Genomic DNA, 24,617 nt, shown 5'->3' on the forward strand with positions numbered 1-24,617 from the left:
CTCTAATTTGCCCACTTCAGGAGGAGGGAGCCGGCTGCTTTGCGCCTCCTCTTTATATACCTTTGGATGGCATCCTTGAGACGAGATGTCTTTTTGGACGTTACTTTATGCTTAGCGCCGGGGATGAAGCTCTTGGCTCTGGGGTTGCTAGGCTGGTTGCTAGGTAACCGCTGGGGGTGGGGAGGGTTCTGTGAGACTCCGCCACACTGGGATCGCTGGATGACTCACCCGGGGGCAGCGGCCAGAAGCCCAGGCTTCTGAAGAGGGTAGTGTCAACGAGGAAAAGTGCTCGTTTAATTAATTGAAGGTGTATTTATGCTGAGAATAAACACAGGCTGAGATGTAGCTCAAATTAAATAAACCTAAACATTCTTCTGGGGACGTGTTCCTGCTGTCCCCTCCCCCTCGGCAGAGCAGAGGGTCGGGGTGTGGCTGGGGGCTGCTGAGCCCCCTTTCCCAGCACAGAGGCTGGAGGGGCCATTATTAGGTCCATTTAAGGAAGGTTCCATCAGGTTCTGCTTTGTGGCTGCCTTGGCGGAGAGCTGTCGAAGTGTCTGAAACCCACATGCCTTCTCACCTGGCGCCAGCTCAGGGCTCCGGAGGGTCTGGGGCCAGCCTTGCATGGCCTTGCACGTGGGCACCTTTCGTGGTACGCACGGAGCTGGGAGGATAAACCGAGTTGGTCTGAACAGCTCCCCACTCCCCTCGTTGGCTGGTGGTGCTGCAGCGGGGGTGTCCCTTTGCATCCTGTCACAAATGATTCCGTGGGCGGTTTGTATCTTTTTCTCACATCCTTAATGACCTTGAGCTTCCTGCGCGCCCGTCTGTTTTCCACACTCTCCAGTAATCCCCCGGCATGTTTCAAGATGCACTTGTTAAATATTTATGAACGGCAACACCATTTCCTTGGCATTCGGCAGCGGGGGAGGTCTTCATGCAGGGACACTGGGGACCCTAGAATGGCCTACCAACACCCCGTAGCCGTCCTCGGGCACAGAGCCCACGGTTTTCTGGCCCAGCTCTAGAGTGGGGGCCTCATCCAGAATCCAATAATAAGTGGTTTGAATCATCCTGGAGAGGGGGTGTCTGTGTGTTCACTTTTTTTGTGGGTTACCTAAAATATTTAGTGTTGCACATGCTTGAAGATGTCAGGATTCATCCTGTTTTTCCAAGTTTTTTTTTTTTTTTTTTAACTGCATTACTCAGCAGAAAACACATTTCCTTTCCCTCCTCCCTGGGGGGAAGGCAGTGGGAAGGGAGGAGGAATAACCTAGCCGCCATCGACCCGGTGCCTGCGGAGGCTCTGAGTGGCAGGAGTGTCATTCCTTTTCATGTTCGTAACACTCTGGAAGGTTGATCTTGCTGGCCTGACTTTGTAGGTGTGGAACTAAGGTTAGCGAGGTTAAGGAGCCAACTCCAGGTCAGCCAGCTAACCAGGGGTGGACGTAGGGTTCAGTCCCACACCCACCTGACACCCTGAAGCCCAACGAGCTCTGTCTTCCACACCAGCCGCTGCATGAGCGCCATGGATGGCTCTTCCCTGCTTCAGATGTCCTGGTTCCACCCCAGCCAGGCAGTGGAACCCCCCCACCCTCCGCCCACCAAGAAGCCCCCAGCAAGAGGAGAACCCCCAGGCCAGGAAGAGCAGATGGCCACAAGCAGACTCAAATACCGCTCGAGCCCCCTGTCTGTAAAGTAGGGGAGCTGTCAGTTCCCCAGCAGCACGGTGAAAACTGGTGTGTGGACCAGGGACTTGTAAGTCGAGTGGCTGTATGAGTCACGGCTCGGACTGGGACACTCCGGAGAAGCACAGTGGACACTGTGCATTTGGGATGTGAGGGCAGGCACCACCGGCCAAGACTGTCCTAATAAGCATCCAGGAGATAGGGTCCCCCTTATAAACTCCCTATATAGTTCACCCCGAGGCCCCTAGCCTATTTGCTAGTTCCTTTCCTGGCTGTTCTTTCCAGAAAACATCCCTTCTGCCTCTGGGGCAGGACTGCTGGGGCTGGGACTCCTCGTCCTGCCAGGACCCCCACCCCCAGGCCTGTGCCTCCCACGCCTCCCACGCCTCCCCTGCCTCGTCTCTCTCCCCTCACCCATTAATCCTTAGTGTGATAAAATAGACGTGACATATGCGTCCCCATTTTTAAGTGTTCATCTCAGTGACATTTAGTACCTTTGTGGTGTTGTCCAACCCTCACCAGTGTCTAGTTCCAGAACAATTCAGCACCCCAGGGAGGAGACCCGTTACCCGTCAGCAGTCACCCCGTTTCCTCCTCCTGTCAACCCTAGGCGACCACCGACCTACGTTCTGTCTCTGGATGTCCCTGTTCCAGACATTTCGCATCAGTGGAGTCATATAGTACGTGTCCTTTGTGACTGCTGCTTTCACATCGCGCGTGTCCAGGGGTCAGTGCTTCCTCTTTCTGGCTGAGTCACATGCAGCTGTATGGCTAGACCATCTTTTGTTTGTCCCTTCATCCAGCGATGGACACTTGGGCTGTTTCTACCTCTTGACTAGTGACTAGACTAGACTACCTCTAGCGTTCGCTGTGGCAAACACTCATGTACAACTTTTTGTTCAAAAAATCCTTGTTCCGTCCTTCTGGGTATGTACCCACGAGTTTGTGGAGTAATTTTATGTCTGACCTACTGAGTAGCTGCCCCATTCCCCAGCCCGCCAGTAAAGTCCAAGGCTCCCAGCATCTGCATATGCAGCCAACACTTGTCATTCTCGGTCTAATTATAGCCAGCCTGGTGGGTGCGAAGTGGTATCCCATTGTGGTTTGGATTTGCCCCTCCCTAATGGCTGGTGACAGGGAGCATCTGTCCCTGTGCCCCGACGGCCATTTGTGTATCTTTGGAGAGACATCTATTCCGGGCCTTCCCCATTTTTAATTGGGTGGTTTTTGTGGTGTTCAGTAGTATTCTGGATACCACGTTCTTGTCAGGCATATCATTTGTAGATATCTGCTACTGTTCTGTGGATGCCTTTTCAGTTTTCTCCTCCTATTCTTTGCACACAATTTTTAGATTTGGAAGTACGATTTATTTTCTCTTCCCTTGCTTGTGCGTTTAGTGTCAGATTTAAGATACCACTGCCAAGTCTAAGGTCATGAAGATTTGCCTTTTCGTTTTGTCCTAAGAGTTTTATGGCTTTAGCTTTTATATTTAGGTCTTTATTCGATTTTGAGTTAATTTTTTTAAAAAATTATTTATTTATTTGACAGATCACAAGTAGGCAGAGAAACAGGCCGAGAGAGGGGGAAGCAGGCTCCCCACTTAGCAGAGAGCCTGATGTGGGGCTTGATCCCAAGAACCTGAGATCATGACCTGAGCCAAAGGCAGAGAGAGGCTTAACCAAGCCACCCAGGCGCCCTTGAGTTAATTTTCGTATATGGTGTGAGGTAAGGGTCGAGCTTCTGGTGTAGATGGCCAGTTGTCCCAACACCATCTGCTGAGAGACTTCTTGCCCCACTGAATGGTCTTAGCATCTAGATTAAGAAAACCAGCCGATCACGGACATCAGGTTTTATTTCTGGACTCTGTTCTCTTCCATTTACATGGTGATTCTTATGCCAGTAGCACACTGTTTTATTTATTTATTTTTTATTTTTATTTTTATTTTTTTTAAGATTTTATTTATTTATTTGACAGAGAGATCACAAGTAGGCAGAGAGGCAGGCAGAGAGAGAGAGAGAGGAGAAAGCAGGCTCCCCGCTGAGCAGAGAGCCCGATGTGGGACTCGATCCCAGGACCCTGAGATCATGACCTGAGCCAAAGGCAGCGGCTTAACCCACTGAGCCACCCAGGCACCCTAGCACACTGTTTTAATTACTGTAGCTTTGCAGGAAGTTTTGAAATCAGGAAAGATGAGCACTTTGACTTACTCTTTGTTTCCAAAATGGCTTTGGCTATTTAGGATCCTTGCAATTTCCATTTCTGCAAACAAGGCTGTCGGGATTCTGCTAGGGATTGCGCTGAATCTGCAGATCAGTCTGGAAGTAGTCTCATCCTCACAACATGGAATCTAGAGTCTGTGAACACAGGACATCTTTCCATTCACTTGGGTCTCTGACCTCTTCCAGTAGTGTCCTCTGGTTCACATTGTTCGAGGCCCTTCTCTTTCTGCTGGAGGTAGTGAACTCCAGCACTATCCACTTTGCCTGAGGCTGTGGCCAGTGCGGCTCACACGGGGGTCTGTGTCCAGCTGCTGCTGCTGCCAGAATCTTGGAACAGGGGTGTTCTCCTCTTTCATTTGAAATCACAGTATTTTTGAGATCTTGGTGTTTGCTGTGTTAATAAACAAGCACAAACACATGTGTACTTATCTATATGGAAACCCCACCCCAGGCTCTCCCTGATCCCTGCTGCTCTCATACACTGTCCCTTCCAGGCCACTGCCTCCAGCCGTGAGGCCCAGGCCACCAAGGGCTACCCCAGATCACATGCTGGGCGATGCCAAGTGCATATAACTCCCACGTAGTAGCTCTAACATCTTCCCGCTGTGTCCTGCTGCAAAGCTCTTCTTGACATCTGCACAAAAGTGATACAATTTGTGGATTATGGAGAATCTGCTCCCCCACCCCGCCCAATGCACACTGGTAGCAAACACGTCTTCCAGCCAACTGGCCACACATCCGCGGGCTATGAGAAATGGTTATTTGTCCCAAAGGGGCAGCTGCCTCCCAGCATCGTGCAGTGCCTGGTGGGTTCCTCTCCTCAATGGGGCAAACCGGGATGGGGGTCCCCTCCTGCAGGACACGGGCTGCTCCAGCCACACGAGCCGAATGCACCGTATTCCTTGATGCCTCTGGGCTCTGGCACAGCCTTCTTTCTCAGAGCACACCCCTTCCACCCTTCCTGCCCCAAAGAGCTGCTCTTCCTTTGAGGCCCAGACGTACTCTCTCCCCTCCCCCAGCCCAAGTCTTTTCCAGCACTGTGGGGGTCTGCCACTACCCCCCCCCCAGCCACTATAGAGGAGCTGTGACAAGCCACCACCTTGCAGGAAAGGCCAGGTTGAAGCCGTGCGGCCAAGGACACGCCAAGGGGGGCTCTGTCTTGTCTTGGGAATGTCCACTGGCCACCGGGGGATTCTAAGGTGGAAGAAGGCCAGGGCCTGGGCCCTGAGGGGCTTTTTGCTTTTCTTTGTGGGCCCCTTCCTCTTTAAAAAAAAAAAAAAGTGGAAGAAGAAAGGACATTATTTTATGACCACCTTGGTCTAAAGAAGACTGTCATCTAGAAAGGATTCACGATTATTATATAATTATTTCCAGTTTTCTAACAAAAGTAAAACCATTTTCATGGGTCGCTGAGAGCATCACAGGCCCCAGTCCTGGGCCTGGGCCTCACATGCCTCGTAGAGGAAGTGGCCCTGCATCTAAGTGAGTCCCCTTCCCCAGCCCCTGGAGCTCCCCAGCCTCCGCCCCCGGGGGCACGGGTGGGGACCGGCGCTGGCTGTGGACCCAGGCTCTCCAGGCCTCCAGCATCCCGGGTCCCGCCTCCTTCCCGTACGTGATCGTTTCCCTCGGAAAACCCAGACAGACTGGCACCTCAGCAAACTGAATTCATGTCCCATTGGATTCGGAGATGCTCTGGGTTGGCTCTGGGTACCCGAGGGTGGCTGGATAAGTGCCCCCGGAGAAGATGGAGCTGGGCGGCCTGCCAGCTGGATCCCTCCACACGCTCCCTCCCTCGGTAGGCACCAGGGAGATGGGCTCCAAAGGAAGTGAATTAGCTCCATGGGGCATCCAGAACCAAGCACCACCAGCGGGGCGGCTCAGAACAACACACATTTATTGTTACAGTTCTGGAGGCTCCGAAGCCCTGAATCCACGTCACTGGGCCACATCGTGGTGTTGGCAGGGGGCTCCTCTGGGGGCTCCAGGGGAGGATCTGTTTCCTGGCCTTTTTGAGCTCCCACCATCTCCCCATTCCTTGGCTTGGGGCCCCTTCCTTCACCTGCAGCCCAGCGTCCTCCAGTGTCTGCTCTCTCTGCATCCCTCTTGTAAGGACCCCTGGGATTTCACTTGGGCCCGCCTGCATAATGCAGGAGAACATCCCATCTCTAGACCTGGATTAAATCCATCTCCAGAGTCACTTTTTGCATATAAGGCAACATGCACAGGTTCCTGGGGTTAGGACCTGGGTGCCTTTAGGGGACACTGCTAAGTCGACCCAGCTGGCTTGCCTTGCACTGGTCACCTGCACTGGCTAAGCCCCAGTGTCCCTGCTGGAGAAATGCAGTCTGTAGTAGTGTCTTCGGGTTCTGTCCTGAGGTGTATCCCAGCTTTACTGAAACTGCCTGCCTCGGCACAGAGCATGGTGGAAGTCTCTGGAGCTACTCTTCATAGGGTACTTTGGCAGAAGGGGGCCAAGGCTGGGGTGGGAGCTTAGTTGCCCTGAGGCTCCAGAAATTTTGTGCAGAAGGGGATCCTCTGTTTACCCCATGGTGCTGGGCTTCGGTTGTGTCCCAAAGCATCTGGAAAGTTTTAAGGAATACCAGGGCCTAGGTATTGCTCCCAGCATTCCACTGCTGGGGCTCTGCTGGGGTCCCGTCTGGGGTCCCCTTGCTGGGATCCTCAGGGGGGGTCCTGTGATTCTCACACACAGCTAAGGCAGAGCCCTTGTGTTTAAGGCTGGGTCCCTGCATGTGGCTGCTGCTTCTCGTCTCATAGGCACCCCTGGGCTCTTCGCACCATGTGGTGGTCTTGTGGCTCGACCTGAAGGTGGGGTCTTTTGGGTGACTGAGCCTCCGTCAGGCCAGACGTGCACTGCAACAGTGTGTGGGATCAGGCTTCCCGCTGTGCAACAAGGTGGGGCTGCTGGTGGTTAGGGCTCTCCAGAATGCTTCTGGTCAGGGCCTGTTGACCTCTGAGAAAGCCTGAAGAATGCTCTCAGGGGGAGCGCCTGGGTAGCTCAGTGGGTTAAGCCGCTGCCTTCAGCTCAGGTCATGATCCCAGGGTCCTGGGATTGAGTCCCACATGGGGCTCTCTGCTCAGCAGGGAGCCTGCTTCCTCCTCTCTCTCTCTCTGCTTGCCTCTCTGCCTACATGTAATCTCTCTGTCAAATAAATAAATAAAATCTTAAAAAAAAAAAAAAAGAATGCTCCCAGGAGACAGGTATGTCTGGGTAGGTAATTTTCACACTTTTTTTTCCTGGAATATTCTTAGTTGTCTCATGGGAGAAGGGGAGGTTTGTGAAACTCTCCAAATTGGGACACTCTTTTATTTCATTTCATTTGACTCACTGAGGAAGAGGAGATGCTGGGCTATGTGGTCTGTGCATGTGCTGCTGGTGTTAGGAGAGGCTGGGATGTTCCAGAGCCTTCCTGGAGGCAGTGGGCCTGGTCAGGGTTTTGGAGGGTGAAGGGGAGAGAAGGTGATGCAGTCTGGCATGCTGGGGAGAGACAGGGATGACAGCAGACAAAGAACACCCATAGGGGAGGTGAGCCAGCTGTGAGCCCGGCTCAAAGAGCTCTGGCATTCTGGGCTGTGTGAGTTCACTCTGGGCCATTGAGTGATGGGCTAGAAACCTCGTGGTATGTGCTCGAGAGCTCACAAATTCACGACTGGCGCCTTAACCAGCAGAAACTGATGGTCTTGCCATTCCAAAGGCCAGAAGCCCAGGTCCAGGGGGGGTCGGCAGGGCTGTGCTCCCTCTGGAGCTGGGAGGGGAATCCTTTGTTGCCTCTTCCTAGTTTCCAGTGGTAGCTGGTGACCCTAGCATTCGTTGGCTTTGCAGACGCATCCTTCAGCTGTCCATCTTCACAAGGTTCTCCGTGTGTGTGTGTATCCAAATTTCCTGTTTTTATAAGGACATAGTCACATTGGATTAGGGCCCAATGACCTCAGTTTAATCACATCTGCAGAGACCCCATAGGTCACATTCAAAGGTACCAAGGTGTAGGGCTTCCCTATTTTGGGGAGGGGGAGAAAGAGTTGAACCCCTAATGGGCCTAGCACGTGAGGCTGACATCTCCAAACCCTTGATCCCTAGTCATTCTCCCAGTGAACGTGTAAGAGCACCAGGCTTTGTTCTCCTCTCCAGAGATGAGATATGCAGGTGATGTTCTTAGGAACACAGCTGGCAGGTGGCAGAGCTGGGATTCAATTCTGAGCCGTCTGGGGATCTTTCTGGAAAGGCCCATGCTCTCCCCTCAGGCCATGATAACCACAGGGGAACATTATGCCACAAAGCAAAGAGGAAACCCACATTTCTCTTCCTACCATGGGGCACTTCCCAGGTCTGTGCAGACATGGGGACAAGGAGAGGTTTGAGGTTTGCAAGGTGTGGGGGAAGAAGAGTGGGGCCAGCCTTCAGGAAAGGGGTTTTGCCCCACCGGGCATCTCCTCCTGCCTGTCTATGGATTTCTTTCTTTGCGTCTCTCCCTTGACTATTCCTGGAACTGTCATGTTCTCTTTTCTTGGTTCTGTGAGCTCCTCAGTCATCAGGCCTGGAAATCCCAGATAAAAGGCCCAGGCCAGGTTCCAGGAGGAAGGCCCCAGAGAAAGTGGTTCCCCACAGCCTCGCTGAGAGATGGGGCTTATTTTTTTTTTTTTTTTTTTTTTTTTTATTTTTTATTTTTTATTTTTTATTTTTTATAAACATATATTTTTTATATACATATATTTTTATCCCCAGGTCTGTGAATCACCAGGTTTACACACTTCACAGCACTCACCAAATCACATACCCTCCCCAATGTCCATAATCCCACCCCCTTCTCCCCAACCCCCTCCCCCCGGCAACCCTCAGTTTGTTTTGTGAGATTAAGAGTCACTTATGGTTTGTCTCCCTCCCAATCCCATCTTGTTTCATTTATTCTTCTACCCACTTAAGCCTCCATGTTGCATCACCACTTCCTCATATCAGGGAGATCATATGATAGTTGTCTTTCTCTGCTTGACTTATTTCGCTAAGCATGATACGCTCTAGTTCCATCCATGTTGTTGCAAATGGCAAGATTTCATTTCTTTTGATGGCTGCATAGTATTCCATTGTGTATATATACCACATCTTCTTGATCCATTCATCTGTTGATGGACATCTAGGTTCTTTCCATAGTTTGGCTATTGTGGACATTGCTGCTATAAACATTCGGGTGCATGTGTCCCTTTGGATCTTATTTTTAAACCTAAACAGATGGGGCGCTGGGAACCAAACACAGTTGTGGCTTCCAAATTCAAGGGACAGGCTAAAGAACGCCCTAGGATGTAAGATTATGTGTGTGTGTGTGTGTGCGCGCGTGTGCATGTGTGCGTATTTTCACTGAGAATTGTTTGACATACACCATTATGGTGATTTCAACGGTGTAACACAAAGACTCAATATAAAAATTGGATTGTTTGGTTTTTTGCTATTGAGTTGTAGGAGTTCCTTATGTATTTCAGACTTTAACCCCTTATCAGATACGTACGGCTTGTAAATATTTTCTCCTCCACAGGAGGTTGGCTTTTCCATTTTGTTGATGGTTTCCTTTGTTGTCCCACTTTTAGTCTGATGTCCCACTTGCCTATTTGCAGGTGTTGCCTTTGCTCTTGGAGTCAGATTTAAAAAAAAATCATTGCCAAGACCAATGCCAGGGAGCTTAACTCCCCTCTGTGTTCTTCTAGGGGTTTTATACTTTCAAGTCCTATGTTTAGGTCTTTAATTGCTTTTGAGTTAGTTTTTGTCTCTCATGTAATAAAGTGGTCCGGTTTCATTCTTTTGCATTTGGCTGTCCGGTTTTTCCAGTACTGCTTACCGAAGAGGCTGTCCTTGCTGCATGTACATTCTTGGCTTCTTTGTTGTAAATTAACGTATGTCGGCTCATTTCTGGGTTCTGTACTCTGATTTTATGTCCCAACCATACCAGTTTGATTGCTTTTGCTTTGTAATATAGTTTGAAATCAGGGAGCATGATACCTCCAGATTTGTTCTTCTTTCTCGAGATGGTTTTGGCTATTTGGGGTCATTTGTGGTTCCATGCAGATTTGAAGATTGTTCTGTTTCTGTGAAAAATGCCACTGGAATTTTGGTAGGGATTGGATTGCATTCAATCTGTGGATTGCTTTGGGCAGAACGGACATTTGAACAATATTCTTCCAAACCACGAACACAGAGTATCTTTCTATTATTTGTGTCATCTTCACGTTTTCTCATCAGTGTCTTAGAGATTTCTGTGTACAGGTCTTTCACCTCCTTGGTTACACCGGTTTGTAGGTATTCTTTAAGATGCAATTACAGATTTTTTTTTAAAGATTTTATTTATTTATGAGAGAACACAGAGTGTGAGAGCATGAGCAGGGGAAGGGGCAGAGGAAGATTACCTGCTGAGGGGGGAACCCAAGGCTGAGCTCCATCCTAGGACCCTGAGATCAAGACCTGAGCTGAAGACAGATGCTTAACTGACTGAGCCACCCAGGTGCCCCAGATGGGCTGTTTTCTTACTTTCTCTTTTTGGTAGTTTGCTATTATGTATAGAAACACTGCATATTTTTGTGTATTGGTTTTGTGTCCTACAACTTTATCGAATTTGTTGATTCGTTCTGAGAGTGGAATTTGGTGGAATCTTCAGGATTTTCTAATATGTAATATGTCATCCTACAGTAGTGACAGTTTTGCTTCTTCCTTTCCAATGTGCATGCCTTTTCTTTTTCTTAATTCTCTGCCTTGGGTTTCAGTACTGTGGTGAATAGAAGGGGTGAGAGTCGGCATCCTTGTCTTGTTCCCGATCTTAGAGGGAAAGCTTTCAGTTTTTCACCACGACGATGTTAGCTGTGGGCTCATCCTAGGTGGCCTTTATTGTGTTGAAGCACGTTCCCTCTATACCCACTTTGTTTTTTTCATAAATGTTGAATTTTGTTAAATGCTTGTTCAGCCTCTCTTGAAGATGATCATGTTTTTACCCTTCATTTTATTCACATGATGGATCACATTGATTTGCGGGTATTGAACCATCCTTGTATTCCTCGAATGAATCCCATTTTATTATGGTGTATGATCCTTTCAGTGTATTACTGAATTCAGTTTGCTAATATTTCATTGAGGAGATAATATTCTAACAGGACTTCTTAACCTATTTTGTGCCACGGGCCCCTTTGGAATGTTTTCAAATACCTAAAGTAAAATACAAAGGGTTATGAGGCATGTGGCTGGCTCAGTCAGTTAAACATCCTACTCTTGATCTCAGCTCAGGTCTTGAGCTCAAGATCGTGAGTTCAACCCCTTGTTGGGCTCCATACTGGGCATGGAGCCTACTTAGGAAAAAAAAAATACAGAGGGTTATGAAGGAATCCAGTTCTGTTAGATACAGCTCTTGCCACAGACCACCTTGGGGAAGGCAGCCTGGCAGCCCTGGACAATGCAGAGCCCCTGAAGCGGGCCATGCTACCCCAAGGGTCTACTAGTAGGTGGTGGGGTCCTAGGCATGGAGATTGGGTTGGGGTAGGCCCACATTCTGGTAGCCTTGTGACCCGAGTGAGGGCAGGGGTGACGAGCATGACAGCAGCGGCAACAAGGGCAAATCCTTCTTAGCACGGTGCACACTGTGCCCAGGGGCTGGCCTCAGTCAGACTGCATCAAATCTTCAGCCTTCTAATCCGCCTGGAGAGCTGGGTCCTTTTGGTGACAGGAACCAGACTCAGAGGAGCTGAGCACCTTGCCCAGAGGTGCCCATCCCGTGTCAGCATCAACAAGGCTGCTGCTCTCGTTGGAAAGCACGAGGGTTCTGGCTGCTGCCTCTGTTACCGTACGGCCCTCGGTCTGCCATCCCCTCTCCTTCCTTGCAGATTTGACCTCCTTCAGCTCAGCTCTCTGCTGCCTCTGCAGTCTCCCTGGACTGTCTGGGTCTGTGGCTTGCCATGTGCCATAGTGGCCCCCAGAACCCCGTGGTGCCTTTCCCGTGGGCACCTTGGGCCCCAAACTATCTGTGACTTCATCCTGTGCCCATGCGTCGGGCCTGGGCTCCCTGTGTGGCATGGACTGTCTAGGCAGACTGTGATTTCTCTGACCTGGAGAGGGTCATGGCCCGGACAGTCCAGGTGAGGGAGGGTACCCGAAGGTCACAGAAAGGGAAAAGGCGGGTGGAGGACGGAGATGGTGATTGGGACGGGTGGGACTTAGGGATGGGGAGGCAGGGCCTAATGGGAGGTGATGCAGAGGCTTCTTGCCTGCCTGGGGCCTCAAGGGCTGTTCCCTGGGCCAGAGAACACAGGGGACAGGTGTTGCCCTGGCTGCTGTGAGCGTGAGCTGGGGAGGAGAGGGAAGGCGGGTGGCCAGGATAGGCGTGCGAGGGAAGGGAGGATCTGGGTGCTCGTGGGCCCTCAGGTGTGGGGGCTACCTGGAGCGTGTCTCGTGCCCACCCAGTGCCAGAACGGGAGGGCGCTCCATGGGGCTGGCCCCAGCATGGCAGGCCACGTGCTTTGCTTCTGAGTGGCCCAGCGCTGACCCCAGCCAGGGCTCCTGGCCACCACGACACAGGCCTGGCGAGGACCCTAAAGCCTGGTGACGAGGAGTCTGGGAAACAGAGGCAGGGCCCTGGGGTGGGGCGGTGCTCACCATGGGACACACCACCATTCTCTGCGGGTATTGCCCATCCATGCCTCCTTCCTACCCTCACAGCAACTGGGAGGTGGGGAGATGTTGTCTTGTGGCATGGGTGAGGGGACTGGGGACCACCACAGCCCTACAGTGGAACTGGGGCCACGGTGCCGTGCCTGAGGCAGAGGAATGGGGACGCATGGGGCGGCTGTCTGTCCATCTGTCCTCTGGGTGAGCGTTCCTCACACACATCTTCTCACGTGGCTCAGAGCTACTCTGTTCTCCTTTCACAGATAGAGAGCCAGTATGGTAACCGGGGCCCTGCAGGATGAGGGGACGTCTGTCCAGGGTTCCCGAAGCCCAGATGGGGCTCAGTGCGCTTGGCTTGAGGCCATGCCCAGCTTGCTGGGGGCTCATCCCCAAGCCTCTTTCACAGCCCCAGGGAGTGGTGGAGTTCTGCCAGTGCTTAGCAGCCTTGGAGCTATGTGCAGTGTGGAGAGGGAGCTCAGGGGACTCTGGAAGGGGAGGGGGAGGGGAGTAGCTAACCTTTACAGAGCCCCTGTCCTGTGCCAGCACCCAGGGCCCCACTGCCTCGGACTTTCTCCCCTGAAAGCTGTCTCTGCTAGCAGGGTGGGGAGGCTCCCCTGACCTGACCTGCCGAGCCTTTGCATGAGCTTTTAGCCTCCGGACATGCCCTGCCCTTGCCAAGGGGGCTCCCAGCAGCCAAGCGAGCAGCTTTGGTGCTCAGATCCCATGTCATTTTGTCCCCCGTGCTCCGCATTCTCGGGCTGGGGCAGGATCTCCTGTCCCGCACCCATTTGCATGGGTTGGCTGAACCCATGCTATGTGCCGGCCAGCCTGGCATACAGCGGTGAAGAAGGCGTGCCCCTGCACCAGTGGGGACGGCTCTCTGGGGAGGGGGCACACCTGACCACGCAGGAAGCTTAAGGGCAGAGGTGACGGGGGCCCAGGAGAGTCTGGCTTTCCTGCTTCGCTGGTCCTGGCCCCACGCAGAGCTGGTGGCCCGGGCTCAGGAGACATCTGGAATAGCTTATGAGCTGCTTGCTGATGAGTCACCTTGGTTACTGTCCGCAGCAGAAAGGCAACCCGCACCCCTGGCTCAACCATGCTTCCAAGTGTCTATAAGTCTCTATCGTGTCTGTATCCCGAGCTCCCCAGACAGGACCTGGAAGACTAAAAACAGGGCATTTACAATAAAGAGAGTTTGTGGATGTGGTGAGAAAGTTGTTCAGTGACAAGTGATTCTGCTGACCTCTCGTCCCCGAAGCCTCCTGGGACTCCTTCTAGAGACGGTCTCTTCGTGCACCGGAGTGTGTCCGTGTGTCTGTCTGGCTGCACCCGCACGCGGATCTTCGCAGCCACCCTGATGGGCCCCACCTCTACCCACAGGTCTCCGTGCTGGTCCTCTTCGCCCTGGCCTTCCTCACCTGTGTTGTCTTCCTGGTTGTCTACAAGGTGTACAAGTATGACCGTGCCTGCCCCGGTGGGTTTGTCCTCAAGGTAAGGCTCCGCCTCCCCAAGGCCCCAGGCACCCTCCCAGAGGGGATAGGCACGTGAGAAGCGGGGGCTTCTCCTGCTTCTTCCGTCAAGCTGGGGGTGGGGGGAGGAGGGAGCATGGAAGGGAGGCAGAGGGGCAGGGGAGAAGGCGATCTGTAGCAAGGCAGCTCCTGGGACTTGACCTCAAGCTGGGGGAGCAGAGGCCCTGAGGGAGGAAGGGCTTGCATGAGGGGGACCGGGGGCAGGGTTGGGCACATTTCCCACACACCTTGGCTTCCTGCTCCCCCTGGTGCCTGCTTGGCTGGGCTCCCTGTGCACGTGGAAATGCTTGCTTTGCTCTGATGCCTCTGCGTTCCAGAAAGTCTGCAAGGAGCACAGAAGCATACACCAGGGGCAAAAGGATTAAGTGAAGACAAAAAAAGGGCAGGGGTGGGGAGAGGTGAGGGGGAAGAGGTGAAGCATGAGGAAGTAAGATGGCCTCGCTGTTCACTTGCTCCTGTTTCCCACACACTCAGCATCTGGGCCCACATTTGGTTCTGAACTCTCCAGAGCCATTGTGAAGAGGGAAACGGATGATTTCCTGGATCTGGTGTTGCCAGAACTAAAGCAGGAGTGGCCCACGCTGAGCACACACACGGACGGGCTTGGTTTGTCACCTGTGACCCAGTGACTTTGCTCGGTTTGGGTGATTCAAGGGCCACAGAACCCTCGCATGAGTTAGCCGGCGAAGCCAGAACTCATGTTGCCCTTCAGCCCTTTCTCTGCACTGCAAGTGTGTATGTCGTTATGTCATGCCTGCCATGGGCCCCTTGCGGCTGCTCTTATCCAGGTGCTGAACTCCAGGCAGGACCCATTGGCTGAAGGTCCCCACCTTTGGGAAGCTCCCTGCTATTCTCAAAAGAAACGTAAAGTCAGTCGTATACTGAGTTAGGTTATAAGCAATGGAAAATAGAAGAGCAAAGCAGGGTTGGGGACTGCAGTTTCTAGAAGAGTGGTCCAGTTTGAGCAAAGCTCATAGGAGGCCAGTGAGGCAACTGTGTGGGGCACCTAGTGCCCCCCCCCCATGCTGTCTTCAATGAACCCGTGCACCTCCTGGATGGGCTGGGAGAGGTTATGGTCTGCTTGGAAGCTCAGGAGATGCCATGGTTTAAAGGAGGCCAACCCAGAGGGCCTGGGGGCTTCAAGGAGGGGAGGGATGCCCTTGACCAAGCAAGCTCATTAGCAGACGCTGGAGACTGGCAGGGCCAACCCAAGCTGGCTAGGGGTGCAGCGGTGCACACGGGACAGCAGGGCTGTGCAGGTCTGCTTAGCTTGGAAGACTGGGGGCAGGGGGATGTGAGCCAGCTATGGGCCAGGCAAAGGCCCTGGGGGAGGGCAAGGGGGAAGTGAGGGCACAGCCACTCGGTTGCCTGTGGAGGCTGGAGGTTTGGTGAGATGACCCAGGAGGCTGCTGCAGGGAGCCTGGGGTGAGAAGGGTCTGGCCTGCTCAGGGTGCTGGGGACGGAGAGACGACTTGGGGGATGGGGTGCAGGGAAGGAGGAGGGGAGGACGTGGTCCAGAGCTGGGTGAAGCAGAGTAGCTGATGTCATGGAGAGGAAGGAAAGCAGATGCAGGAGTGGTGCCCTGATGGGAACAGGGTGCACAGAGGACAGCTTCCTGGGGACTGGGCAGACTGCTTACAAACAACCAGGCTGGCAACTCCATCGGGAGAACCCAGGGTTTGCTTCCGGACTGTTCTCTCTGGACCAGGGCAAGCTGCCTGCGTGGAGGAGGCAACAGGCTAAATTGCCCAGCCCACAAGAGGAGCCCTTGCAGGGGGAAGGGCAGGTCTCTGGGTATTCAGAGGCTCTGTGGGTGAGCCTGGGGCCCAGTCAGCCTTGGGAATTGAGAGTCCAGTAACATTCTGTCACTGCATCTCCCGGGACTTGAGCATTTTCCACTGGCCTTTCCATCTAATTGGGGGCAGATGTCCTTCCTGGAAACCCTGGCTGGGAGGACTGAGGAGCTGCTAGTCTGTGTCTAAAAGCCCTTGGCTAAAGCTGGGGGTGGGTGGAAGGTGTGCATTAAGGGGGGGTCCCATCGGACCCCCAGAGCCAGAGGGACCCCACAGGGGCCACAGAAGTCCTGGCATGAGCCTGAGGACAGCCACCTGTGCTGTGGGTGAGGAGGTGCAGGCCACCCCCACCGGGAGCGTCATGGGTGGATTTAGGCAGGCAGATAGGGGCTGCGGGGATGCTCGGTTTCTGCCTTTTTCCTAAACCTTGAAGTTATTATGGGAGTACTATGGACAGGCTTTAAAAGGAATGGGAACTTGCCCAAGCTGCCCATTTTGAACTGTGGGTATTTCCTGTAGACTGTCCACACACATTCTCACTGTGGTGCACCAAGGTGCATGTTCTCACCTGTGCACGAGGAACACTGATGAATGCTGTCCATGGGCCAGGGACTGCTTGGAACGCGCTTGCTTGGATTACCTCGCTGGGCCGATGGTCATTCTATCTGAGGGTGGAGGTGCAGGGAGCTTTGGTGACCTCCCCACACTCGCCCACAGAGGGGCATGAGGCTGCAATGTCTGGCCTGAGACAGGCTGGGTCAGAACTTCCTGGGAGCCCCTGGCCTCAGGCTCCCCCCAGAACTGGGGTTCTCGCCTACCACCAGCCCACCTCAGTGCCTCCCCGCAGGTTCCTCCAGCAGTCCGTGTGGGCAGCAGCAGAACCGTCCATCCTCCCTGGCCCGGCGCCCAGAGGGCAGGGGGAGGGGAGACATGCTGTCAGGTCTAGAGGCCCCAGCCTAGCCTGGCGTGGAGGATCACATGGCCCAGGTTCTTGCAGGACTCTGTGCTGGCGAGTGGAGGAGGGGAGGACAGAGTGAAGGGCCGGTGGCAGCGCTGGCTGGGGACAGGGTGGCTGCCTGCCCTGCTGGACGGGGGCTGCTGCTTCCCCCCAGACATAGCCGGGTTTGAGCTGCTGCTGAGATGCATGCGTCCCTTTGGTGGTGCCCCTACAGCTTTTGATCTTCTCTGTCCACTGTGTGAGCACAGACATATCACAGCTTCTTACCTGAGCGGTCCATCGCTGCCTTTGGTCCTCATGGCCACCCAGGAGGTGGGGCTCCTCTGCCCCATGTCGTAGGCAGGGGAGCTGAGGCTGGGAGCAGAAGGAGCTGCGGTAGACATGACCTATGGCATGGGCAGGCCTCCATGGTCACGCTCTTTCCAGGGCATGGCTCCCGCTGCCCCCACTGACACCCTGGACAGGCAGACTGGGGTGGGCAGCACGCTGCAGACTGTCCTCTCCCGGAAATGGCTCCCTGTGTTCCCTGAGGGCCGGTAGGTAGGTGTGATCCTGGTATCTCGGGCAGTAGGGAGCAGGGAGGAGGCAGGAGGCCTGTATTCTGTGGGGCAGACAGTCCTGGGCTGAAGGGAAGGCCCGTGGTGACTATGTCCCATAACCAACCAGCCAGCAGCTCGGAGCCTCTCTCAGTCGCCCAGGCAGGAAAACACACGAGGCACTGGCCTGGGAATCAGAGACACGTGGACATGCTGTGGACTGTGCTGGACCCCAGTGCTCTCCACATGACCCTGCAGCCCACGCTGACCTTTCACCCCCTCACTACCCTCCCAGATCCACCAGTGAGGAAGCAGTCCCTTGCAGGCCAGGCACTGGACCAGCCACGCCAGGCAGGCACTGACCGTGCTCTGCTGAGGCCAGGCTTGCCACTTCCTGGTGTTGGAGCCACAGAGCCTGGGCTTCCCAGGGGAGGGCCACAGGGTGGGCGCAGGGGGCTAGCAGGGTTGGTGGCCTGGGCTTCGGCCTGGTGTTTTGGCATCCCCAGTGCCTGGCATGCTGGGCAGTCCACCCGTGGGAGAGCTGGTCCTCAGCCATGCCTGGTCACTTCACACTGACACTTCTGTGCCCAGCGTCCTGGGAGAAGCATCCTGGGGGAGAGGGACCTTCATCATGAGAGGCTGCCACGTCTGAGTGCACAGGAGCTTTTCCACGACTGGGGTGGCAAGCATCAAGTGCTCAGCCCTGTGCCTCTGCTTTGGACGCCAGGCAACCGCCAGGACCTGGACCTGCCCGCTGGGGAGGCTTCTGGGTTCAGAGGACATTACAGTCTGTCCCCCAAGAGGAAGTTGTGCAGGCTGTGGTGTTTACCTGGTTCAGAAAGCACTTGGCAAGCTGTCAGGGATGAAGAGAAGGTCAGGAGGGGGAGAACAGCAGCGTGGGAGGCAAAAACCCCAGTCTGTTTGCTTTTGCCAGGGAGATGGCAGGTGGACCTTGAATCTACAGAAGACCTCAAGGAGCAGGCCCCCACCCCAATCTGCCTTTAGCTTTCAGAGACTGAGCAAGAGCTGGCCCCAGACCAGGGCGAGGCTCCTGGAGGGGGTTCCCCGGCTGCATCCCAGGGTGGCCCTGGGGTCTCCTGGCACCCACATCCACGGTGCAGCAGCCGTGGCTGGCCATCCTAGCAGTGGCCTGAGGTGCCCAGAGATGTCATCAAAGGTCCTGTCAGTGTCCACATGGTGCTTGCCCGGGGGAGGTGAATGGACACTTAGAGCAGCTGGGCTTCTTGCTGAGCCCCGTGAGGTGGTTGGAGTGCTGTGGGTTGGGCTTGGTCTTTAGATCCTGGCTGTGCACCTGCCAGCTGGGTGGCTACGGCCAAGACAGGCCAGAGAGATGGCACTCAGGGCACTGAGCCTCAGAGTATCTGGGATGTTTGAACATACAGATGGCTCCCAGGCAAATGTGCTGAGTTAGATCTCTCGGGGCTGGCGGAGAATCTGGGCTGTTGAAACCCTTCCTGATGACCATGGAGGTGGCCAAGGCCAGGCACCCATCTTAGCTGCAGTCTCCCCTCACCATCTGAGAGAGGCGCCATGGTGTTCACGCATGGTTCTGGTTGCTTAGACACGCAGGTTAACATGGCTTCCACAAGGTAGAAGTTGACCTCTCTCACGTTATGGGCCAGCTGGAAGGCGGTGAGGTTCTGTGAGGTCATCCTGGAGCCCCGATTCTGTCTCATTGCTGCCCTGCCAGCTCCCAAGGTATTCTTCCCTGGGCAAAGGCAGCCAAGAAAGGGCCGCAGGAGAGAGCCAACATCCAACTCCACTGGCCAGTGGTCCCATGGCCTCACCTGGCAGCCAGGAGAGCTGGGACATGTTAGCTGGGCGCCAAGTGCCTGCTTAGCTCTGGGGGGATGGCTGGTGGAAGACAACCCACAGCCCCACGCACCTCCTTTGTGGGCCTGAGCTCCACCTCTTGTCGTGTGGGCTGGCCACATCAGCCGTGGTGGGGCAGTGGCCTAGCTTGGCTCCTAGATTGATAAGGAAAGACAGCCTGGGGTGCAGGGTTTTAACTTTTGGGGGTCCTAGACCGTTGACTAGCTGATGGAGCTGATGGTCTCCCCACCCCGTATCTCCCCAGGGTTCTGTTTCTTGTAGGGGGCAGAGCCTCTTCCTTTGTCAACAGATGTCTGGGATAGCCCCTCCCCACCCCAACATGCTGTCTGGGGTCCTCGGGGACATCTTGCTGCTCTCTGGATCACAAGGTCACACTGCTCCCTCACAGGACCTTGCAGGCCTAGTGTGGCTGCCTCTGGGACCCAGGCCACTCTTCCCAGTGTGTTCCTCGTGCTGCTGTGGACTGTCTGCGAGGCCGGTCTCCTCTGCCTCCAGCGCTCTCCCTCCGCCTCCCCTGTTAAAAGCCTAGCTCCCAGGAGGCCTTTCCGACTTCCCTCCCTTCACTATTTGACTAGGTGGTTTCTGGTAGATGGAAGATAAATGACAACCAGGGTGAGATCTTTAGAGAAGCAGGAAGGCCCAAAGTCATTACACACATGCCCCAGGAGCCCAAGGACTGCTGTGTCCTGGCCTTGTTAGGGAGGCTGACCCTGTCATCTCCCTAAATCGGTGTCTGGTGGTTGCTGGGCTGTGCCAAGCAGGACCCCTTCCTGCTTTTGCAGATCCTTCTTTTTCTCCTCTCGGCCCTGGGAAGGTGCTCGGTAAACATCTGTGAGGTGTTACCTGGAGACACACACTGGCCTCCCCTCCAGCCTCAGTGCCCACGTCTCAGTGGCCTCTTGTTTTGCAGAACACGCAGTGCATTCCAGAAGGCTTGGAGAGCTACTATGCGGAGCAAGACTCCAGCGCCCGGGAGAAGTTTTACACCGTCATCAACCACTACAACCTGGCCAAGCAGAGCATCACGCGCTCGGTCTCCCCCTGGATGTCTGTTCTGTCGGAAGAGAAGCTGTCTGAGCAGGAGACTGAAGCCGCCGAGAAGTCCGCTCAGTGAGACGGGCAGGTTCCTTACGAGGTGTCACTTGAAGGTAACCAAGGGACTCGGAGGGAAGTTTCATTAAATATAATTACCGATACTTTAGAGGTTACTCATTTATGGTGCAACTGCTTCTGTTTGCTGATGCTGCTTTGCAAATACAACTTGCTGCCGGCCACTCATGGGCATAAAACCAAGTGCATATCAGCGTTGCTTAAAGAGCTCTGACACCACTTTCCATGTTAAGGAATCTTCATTTAGTACTTTACTGGGACTTATTGGAAGCTATCAAAAAATAAATTTACACTGGATATGCAAGGGGTTTGGGTTAAGACAAATAATGCATTTTGTGGAATTGATTTATTTTACATGCCCCGCCCCCCCCCGCCCTCACCATTTGCAGTCCTTAGTTCACAGCCATATTCAGAGTGATCCCACGTTGCTAAGAGCAAGCTGTCCTTCAGAATTTCTTCCAGCCTTCAGTCAGGCAGCAACAGTGCCATTGCTGAGACGCACAGTAGTGAGAGGTATAGAGAAGGAAGGAAAACAGGACATCCGGGAGTGGATGTACCCCTTCTTTCCCTGTGCTCATCCCTATGTGTGCATGTGTCCCGCTGCCGAACACTTGGGGTCTCTATTTCCCCCCCCCCCCCCCCCCGCCCCACCGGCGTTGGCATCTTGGGTGGAGAGCACCGTGTTTCGCTCCAGTGCACGTGAGGCTGTGGAAAGAGTGGTCCCTGGGCTGCGGGCTCCAGGACTCTGTCCCCCCATAGGTAGTCTGTTTGCTCTGTGACGTGTTGAATAGGAACAAAACCGCTTTGGTCTTTTGTTCTCTTTGGTTATGAATAAATTTGCACCAGTAGCCCTGTTAGCAAGTTGGTTTTCAAAACTTATTTGTGTTGGAAAAGTGAAAATGTAATTGCTGGGGAGCCAAGACTGACTTATTTTGTGAACCAGAACTCCTTTACTGTAGAAGCAGGCAGGAAAGGCTGAGAGGGGCTGGTGTGGCAACTTGCAAACCCAATGACGACATTTCAATTCACAATCTTTGTAAGAAAATGATGTTTCAACCTGAATCTTGACATTAAAGTATATGTTTACAAAATTACCAGTTAGATAAGTATGTAAGACGATTAAATAGAAAAAAGACATTCACAGACATTTTCTTCCATGTTATTTGAATGTGTTGTTTCTGGTGGACATGTCAAACATTTCACTGTTTTTTAGTAGATCAAAAATAAATGACAACTAGTGCAAGATCTGTTGCAAACAAGCATGGTGATCACAGTCGACTCCATTACTGTTTCCAAAACCCGATTTCATTATCAAGGGTGTTCTGAAACCAGGGCTGTGGGCTTGGGGCTGGGAGTCAGGCAGGTAGCGAGCCTGAGCTGCGCATGCAGTAAAGGCTGCGAGGTCCCTTGGCGAGCGGGGACCACACGTCTGTGAGCGTGGCCAGGCCATGTATGCGCACCGCTAAGGCAACACATTCCTTGGTACCATCTAGATGTTTTATTGGCTGTAAACTCACTCACAGGTAACTTCTGACACTTCCGCTCTGTGCAAACAAGGAACACAAGGAGCCCGCAGCTGCGCGAGTCAGTATCGCACATGGGTGTGGGGCCCCACGGACCACCAGCGAGCTTTCTGCACAGAAGTGGCTCCAGAAGTCTCGAGCTTCCCACTGCAAACCAGTGCTCCTGTTTCTTCAAGGGTCAGGCACACAGGTCGGGGAGCCGTAGGCCAGGTTCCAGCTCTGGACACAAGCTCCAGTGCCCCCCCACCCCCCGAGTGCCCAGAGTCTGTCCCCACCCTTCTTCCCCACCCAGCAGGCAGGTGTCCGCTGCACTTCTGTGACCCACTGACAGGACACAAAGTAGCTCTAGGTGCATTTATTACATTAACAGAACAATGGTTTGCTTCTAGAATATAGTGAGGCTATCACAGGGCTCAGGCAGAGAAGAAGCCACAGGAAACAAAGAAATGATCATTGTGAGAAGTTACCAACCGGCACTTCTCCCCGAAGCCACTGGAAGGGCAAGGCAGGAGCCTCCCTGAGCCCCGGGCCTCCAGCTGTAGGTGCAGCCAGTGAGCCCCCTCACCCCCACCTCACCCACCTCAAGTCAGGATTGCTGCTATATAGGCCACGTTCCACTTGTGTTATTTTCTCTTTCCGCTACCAAATGGGCTTAAAACCACAGGCCTGGGTGTTCCTTCTGTGAGAGTGTGCCTCTGTCCCAGCCCCCTCCCCCCTGAACGGCGCAGTGATGAAATCTCACAGTCCTGCTCCGATCCCGGCAACCCTTGACCACGCGCCATCCGCCAGGAGCAGCCAGGACAGGCTAGCTGTCATACCAGTCCAGGAAGAGCAGGGAGAAGGAGCACATCACCAGGAAGAAGAGGACCCACACTCGGAAGCCAGCGTTGTTTTTAATGGCCTGGGAGGGGTGGGGAGGAGCACAGGGATTTGCGTCACAGGGGAACCTGGTTTCAAAGCCCTCCAGCACTCCACCTGTCTGCACACTCCCCCTCCACTGGGTGGGAGCAGTGTATTGCTGGAGCTTATGCTGGCCGTAATTATTAGGCAAAACCACAGAGTGGGTCTAGAATCTGTAGGCAAACAGGTATATCCCTGTTTCTCCCAGGAAACACCCAGAAACGGTCCATGTGTGTCCCAGAGTTAAAACTACATGCACAGACCAAGTGCACCGACCATGACTGGCCAGGCCGCGGCCCCCGGGAGTACAGTGCCAGTGGTGGCCCCATGTCAACCCAGCCTGAGCACCGTACCCAGAGGACAGAGTCCACTGTGGTGGCCCCAAAAAACAGGAACCAAGGCTCTGGCCCTTGGGGTAGGGAGCGGTTTCAAAAAGCTTCTCCAGTGGAGCCCACCCCTGGCTTTAAGGAGCTGGTCCAGCCCTTGCCAAGAGTGACCTCATATGCCTCTCACTGTTCCTTTGGAGGGCCGTGAGTCATGTCTCTTGGTAATAGCGGGGGCCCAGGGTTTGGTGGGGATGGAGATGAGGTTGTGTGGTGCCATCAGGTGAGCCCTGGGGGCTGGGCCCCAGCAAGGCACTCAGGCAGCCATGCCAGCAAGACGGCGGCTGCTGCCCAGACGTGGTGCCACACTGGGGAGACCTGGGGGGCCCAAGAGTACTCACCTCTCTGATGTCTTCATTACCCTCCTTGATATTCTCAGTTGCTCCGACAACTAACTGGTGAATGCTGTCAATCTCGGCTTCCTGTGGAAGGACAGTGACAGGTGACCAAAACACGCTCTCTTTCCCTAAGTGTACAGACATCAGAAGCCAGCAGCTGCCACTTAGGGAGGAATGGGACTTTACACACATGAGCCTACGAGTCCTCACAGTGCCCCGAGGGGTAGCAGCAGCCCCATTTTGCAAAAGGGAAACTTAGGATTCAGAGAAGTTTAGTAACTTGCCCGAAGTCACACAGCAAGCATGTGGCAGGACCAGGACTGGAACCCAGTGCCTGTGCCCCATGTATCCCCAGCTGCCACCTGCTGTCCCTCTTGCTGGTCAAGAAGGGACAAACATGAGAGCTGCCTACTACACAGTAGCCACGAAAAGCCAGGGGCTTTTCTTCCACTCTTTACTCTTTGGACGTCCAGAGACAAATGCCTCCAAATACATATGCTTTAAAACACATTAGCTCCTTGGGGCACCTGGGTGGCTCAGTGGGTTAAAGCCTCTGCCTTCGGCTCAGGTCATGATCTCAGGGTCCTGGGATCGAGCCCCACATTGGGCTCTCTGCTCAGCAGGGAGCCTGCTTCCTCCTTTCTCTCTGCCTGCCTCTCTGTCTACTTGCGATCTCTGTCAAATAAATAAATAAATAATCTTAAAAAAAAAAAATTACAAAACAAACAATACAAAAAAAATCCCACGTCAGCTCCAGGAAAGTGCTTTGTGCTTTACCATTTTGTGTCTCTCTTAGAAAAGGAAAAAAAACAAAACACAAAACTAAGGCACCTGGGTAGCTCAGTCAGTTAAACTTCTGCCTTCCATTCAACTCATGGTTCCAGGGTCCTGGGATGGAGCTCCATGTCCGACTCCGTGCTCAGCGGGAGCCTGCTTCTCCCTCTCCTCCCTGGTTGTGCTTGCTCTTGCTATCTGTCATTATCTCTCTTTCTCTCAAGTAAATAAATAAAACCTTTTAAAAAAAGGGGGATCTGGGGCACCTGGGTGGCTCAGTGGGTTGGGCCTCTGCCTTTGGCTCAGGTCATGGTCTTTGGGTCCTGGGATCGAGTCCGGTGTCGGGCTCTCTGCTCAGAGGGGA

The 24,617-nt window shown here is 53.8% G+C and overlaps 2 protein-coding genes across 3 annotated transcripts in view; one reads left to right on the forward strand and one right to left on the reverse strand.

Annotated features, from left to right (window-relative positions):
- Positions 1 to 21,594, forward strand: part of NSG1 (neuronal vesicle trafficking associated 1) — a 30,734-nt gene extending 9,140 nt beyond the window's left edge. Inside the window, exons 4-5 of the mRNA XM_059165419.1 lie at positions 13,936 to 14,046; positions 20,136 to 21,594. Of these exons, the coding sequence (XP_059021402.1) occupies positions 13,936 to 14,046; positions 20,136 to 20,339 (315 nt within the window). The 3' untranslated portion in view covers positions 20,340 to 21,594. The remainder of the gene's footprint in view (positions 1 to 13,935; positions 14,047 to 20,135) is intronic.
- A 224-nt stretch (positions 21,595 to 21,818) lies between these two features.
- Positions 21,819 to 24,617, reverse strand: part of STX18 (syntaxin 18) — a 116,782-nt gene continuing 113,983 nt past the window's right edge. For both annotated transcript variants that reach the window (XM_059165397.1, XM_059165406.1), the window contains exons 10-11: positions 23,483 to 23,563; positions 21,819 to 22,759 (exon numbers count right to left, since the gene is read on the reverse strand). In XM_059165397.1, coding sequence (XP_059021380.1) covers positions 22,664 to 22,759; positions 23,483 to 23,563 — 177 coding nt within the window. In that variant the 3' untranslated portion in view covers positions 21,819 to 22,663. The remainder of the gene's footprint in view (positions 22,760 to 23,482; positions 23,564 to 24,617) is intronic.

Source organism: Mustela lutreola, chromosome 1 (assembly GCF_030435805.1).
Source record: "Mustela lutreola isolate mMusLut2 chromosome 1, mMusLut2.pri, whole genome shotgun sequence".
Classification (NCBI taxonomy): domain Eukaryota; kingdom Metazoa; phylum Chordata; class Mammalia; order Carnivora; family Mustelidae; genus Mustela; species Mustela lutreola.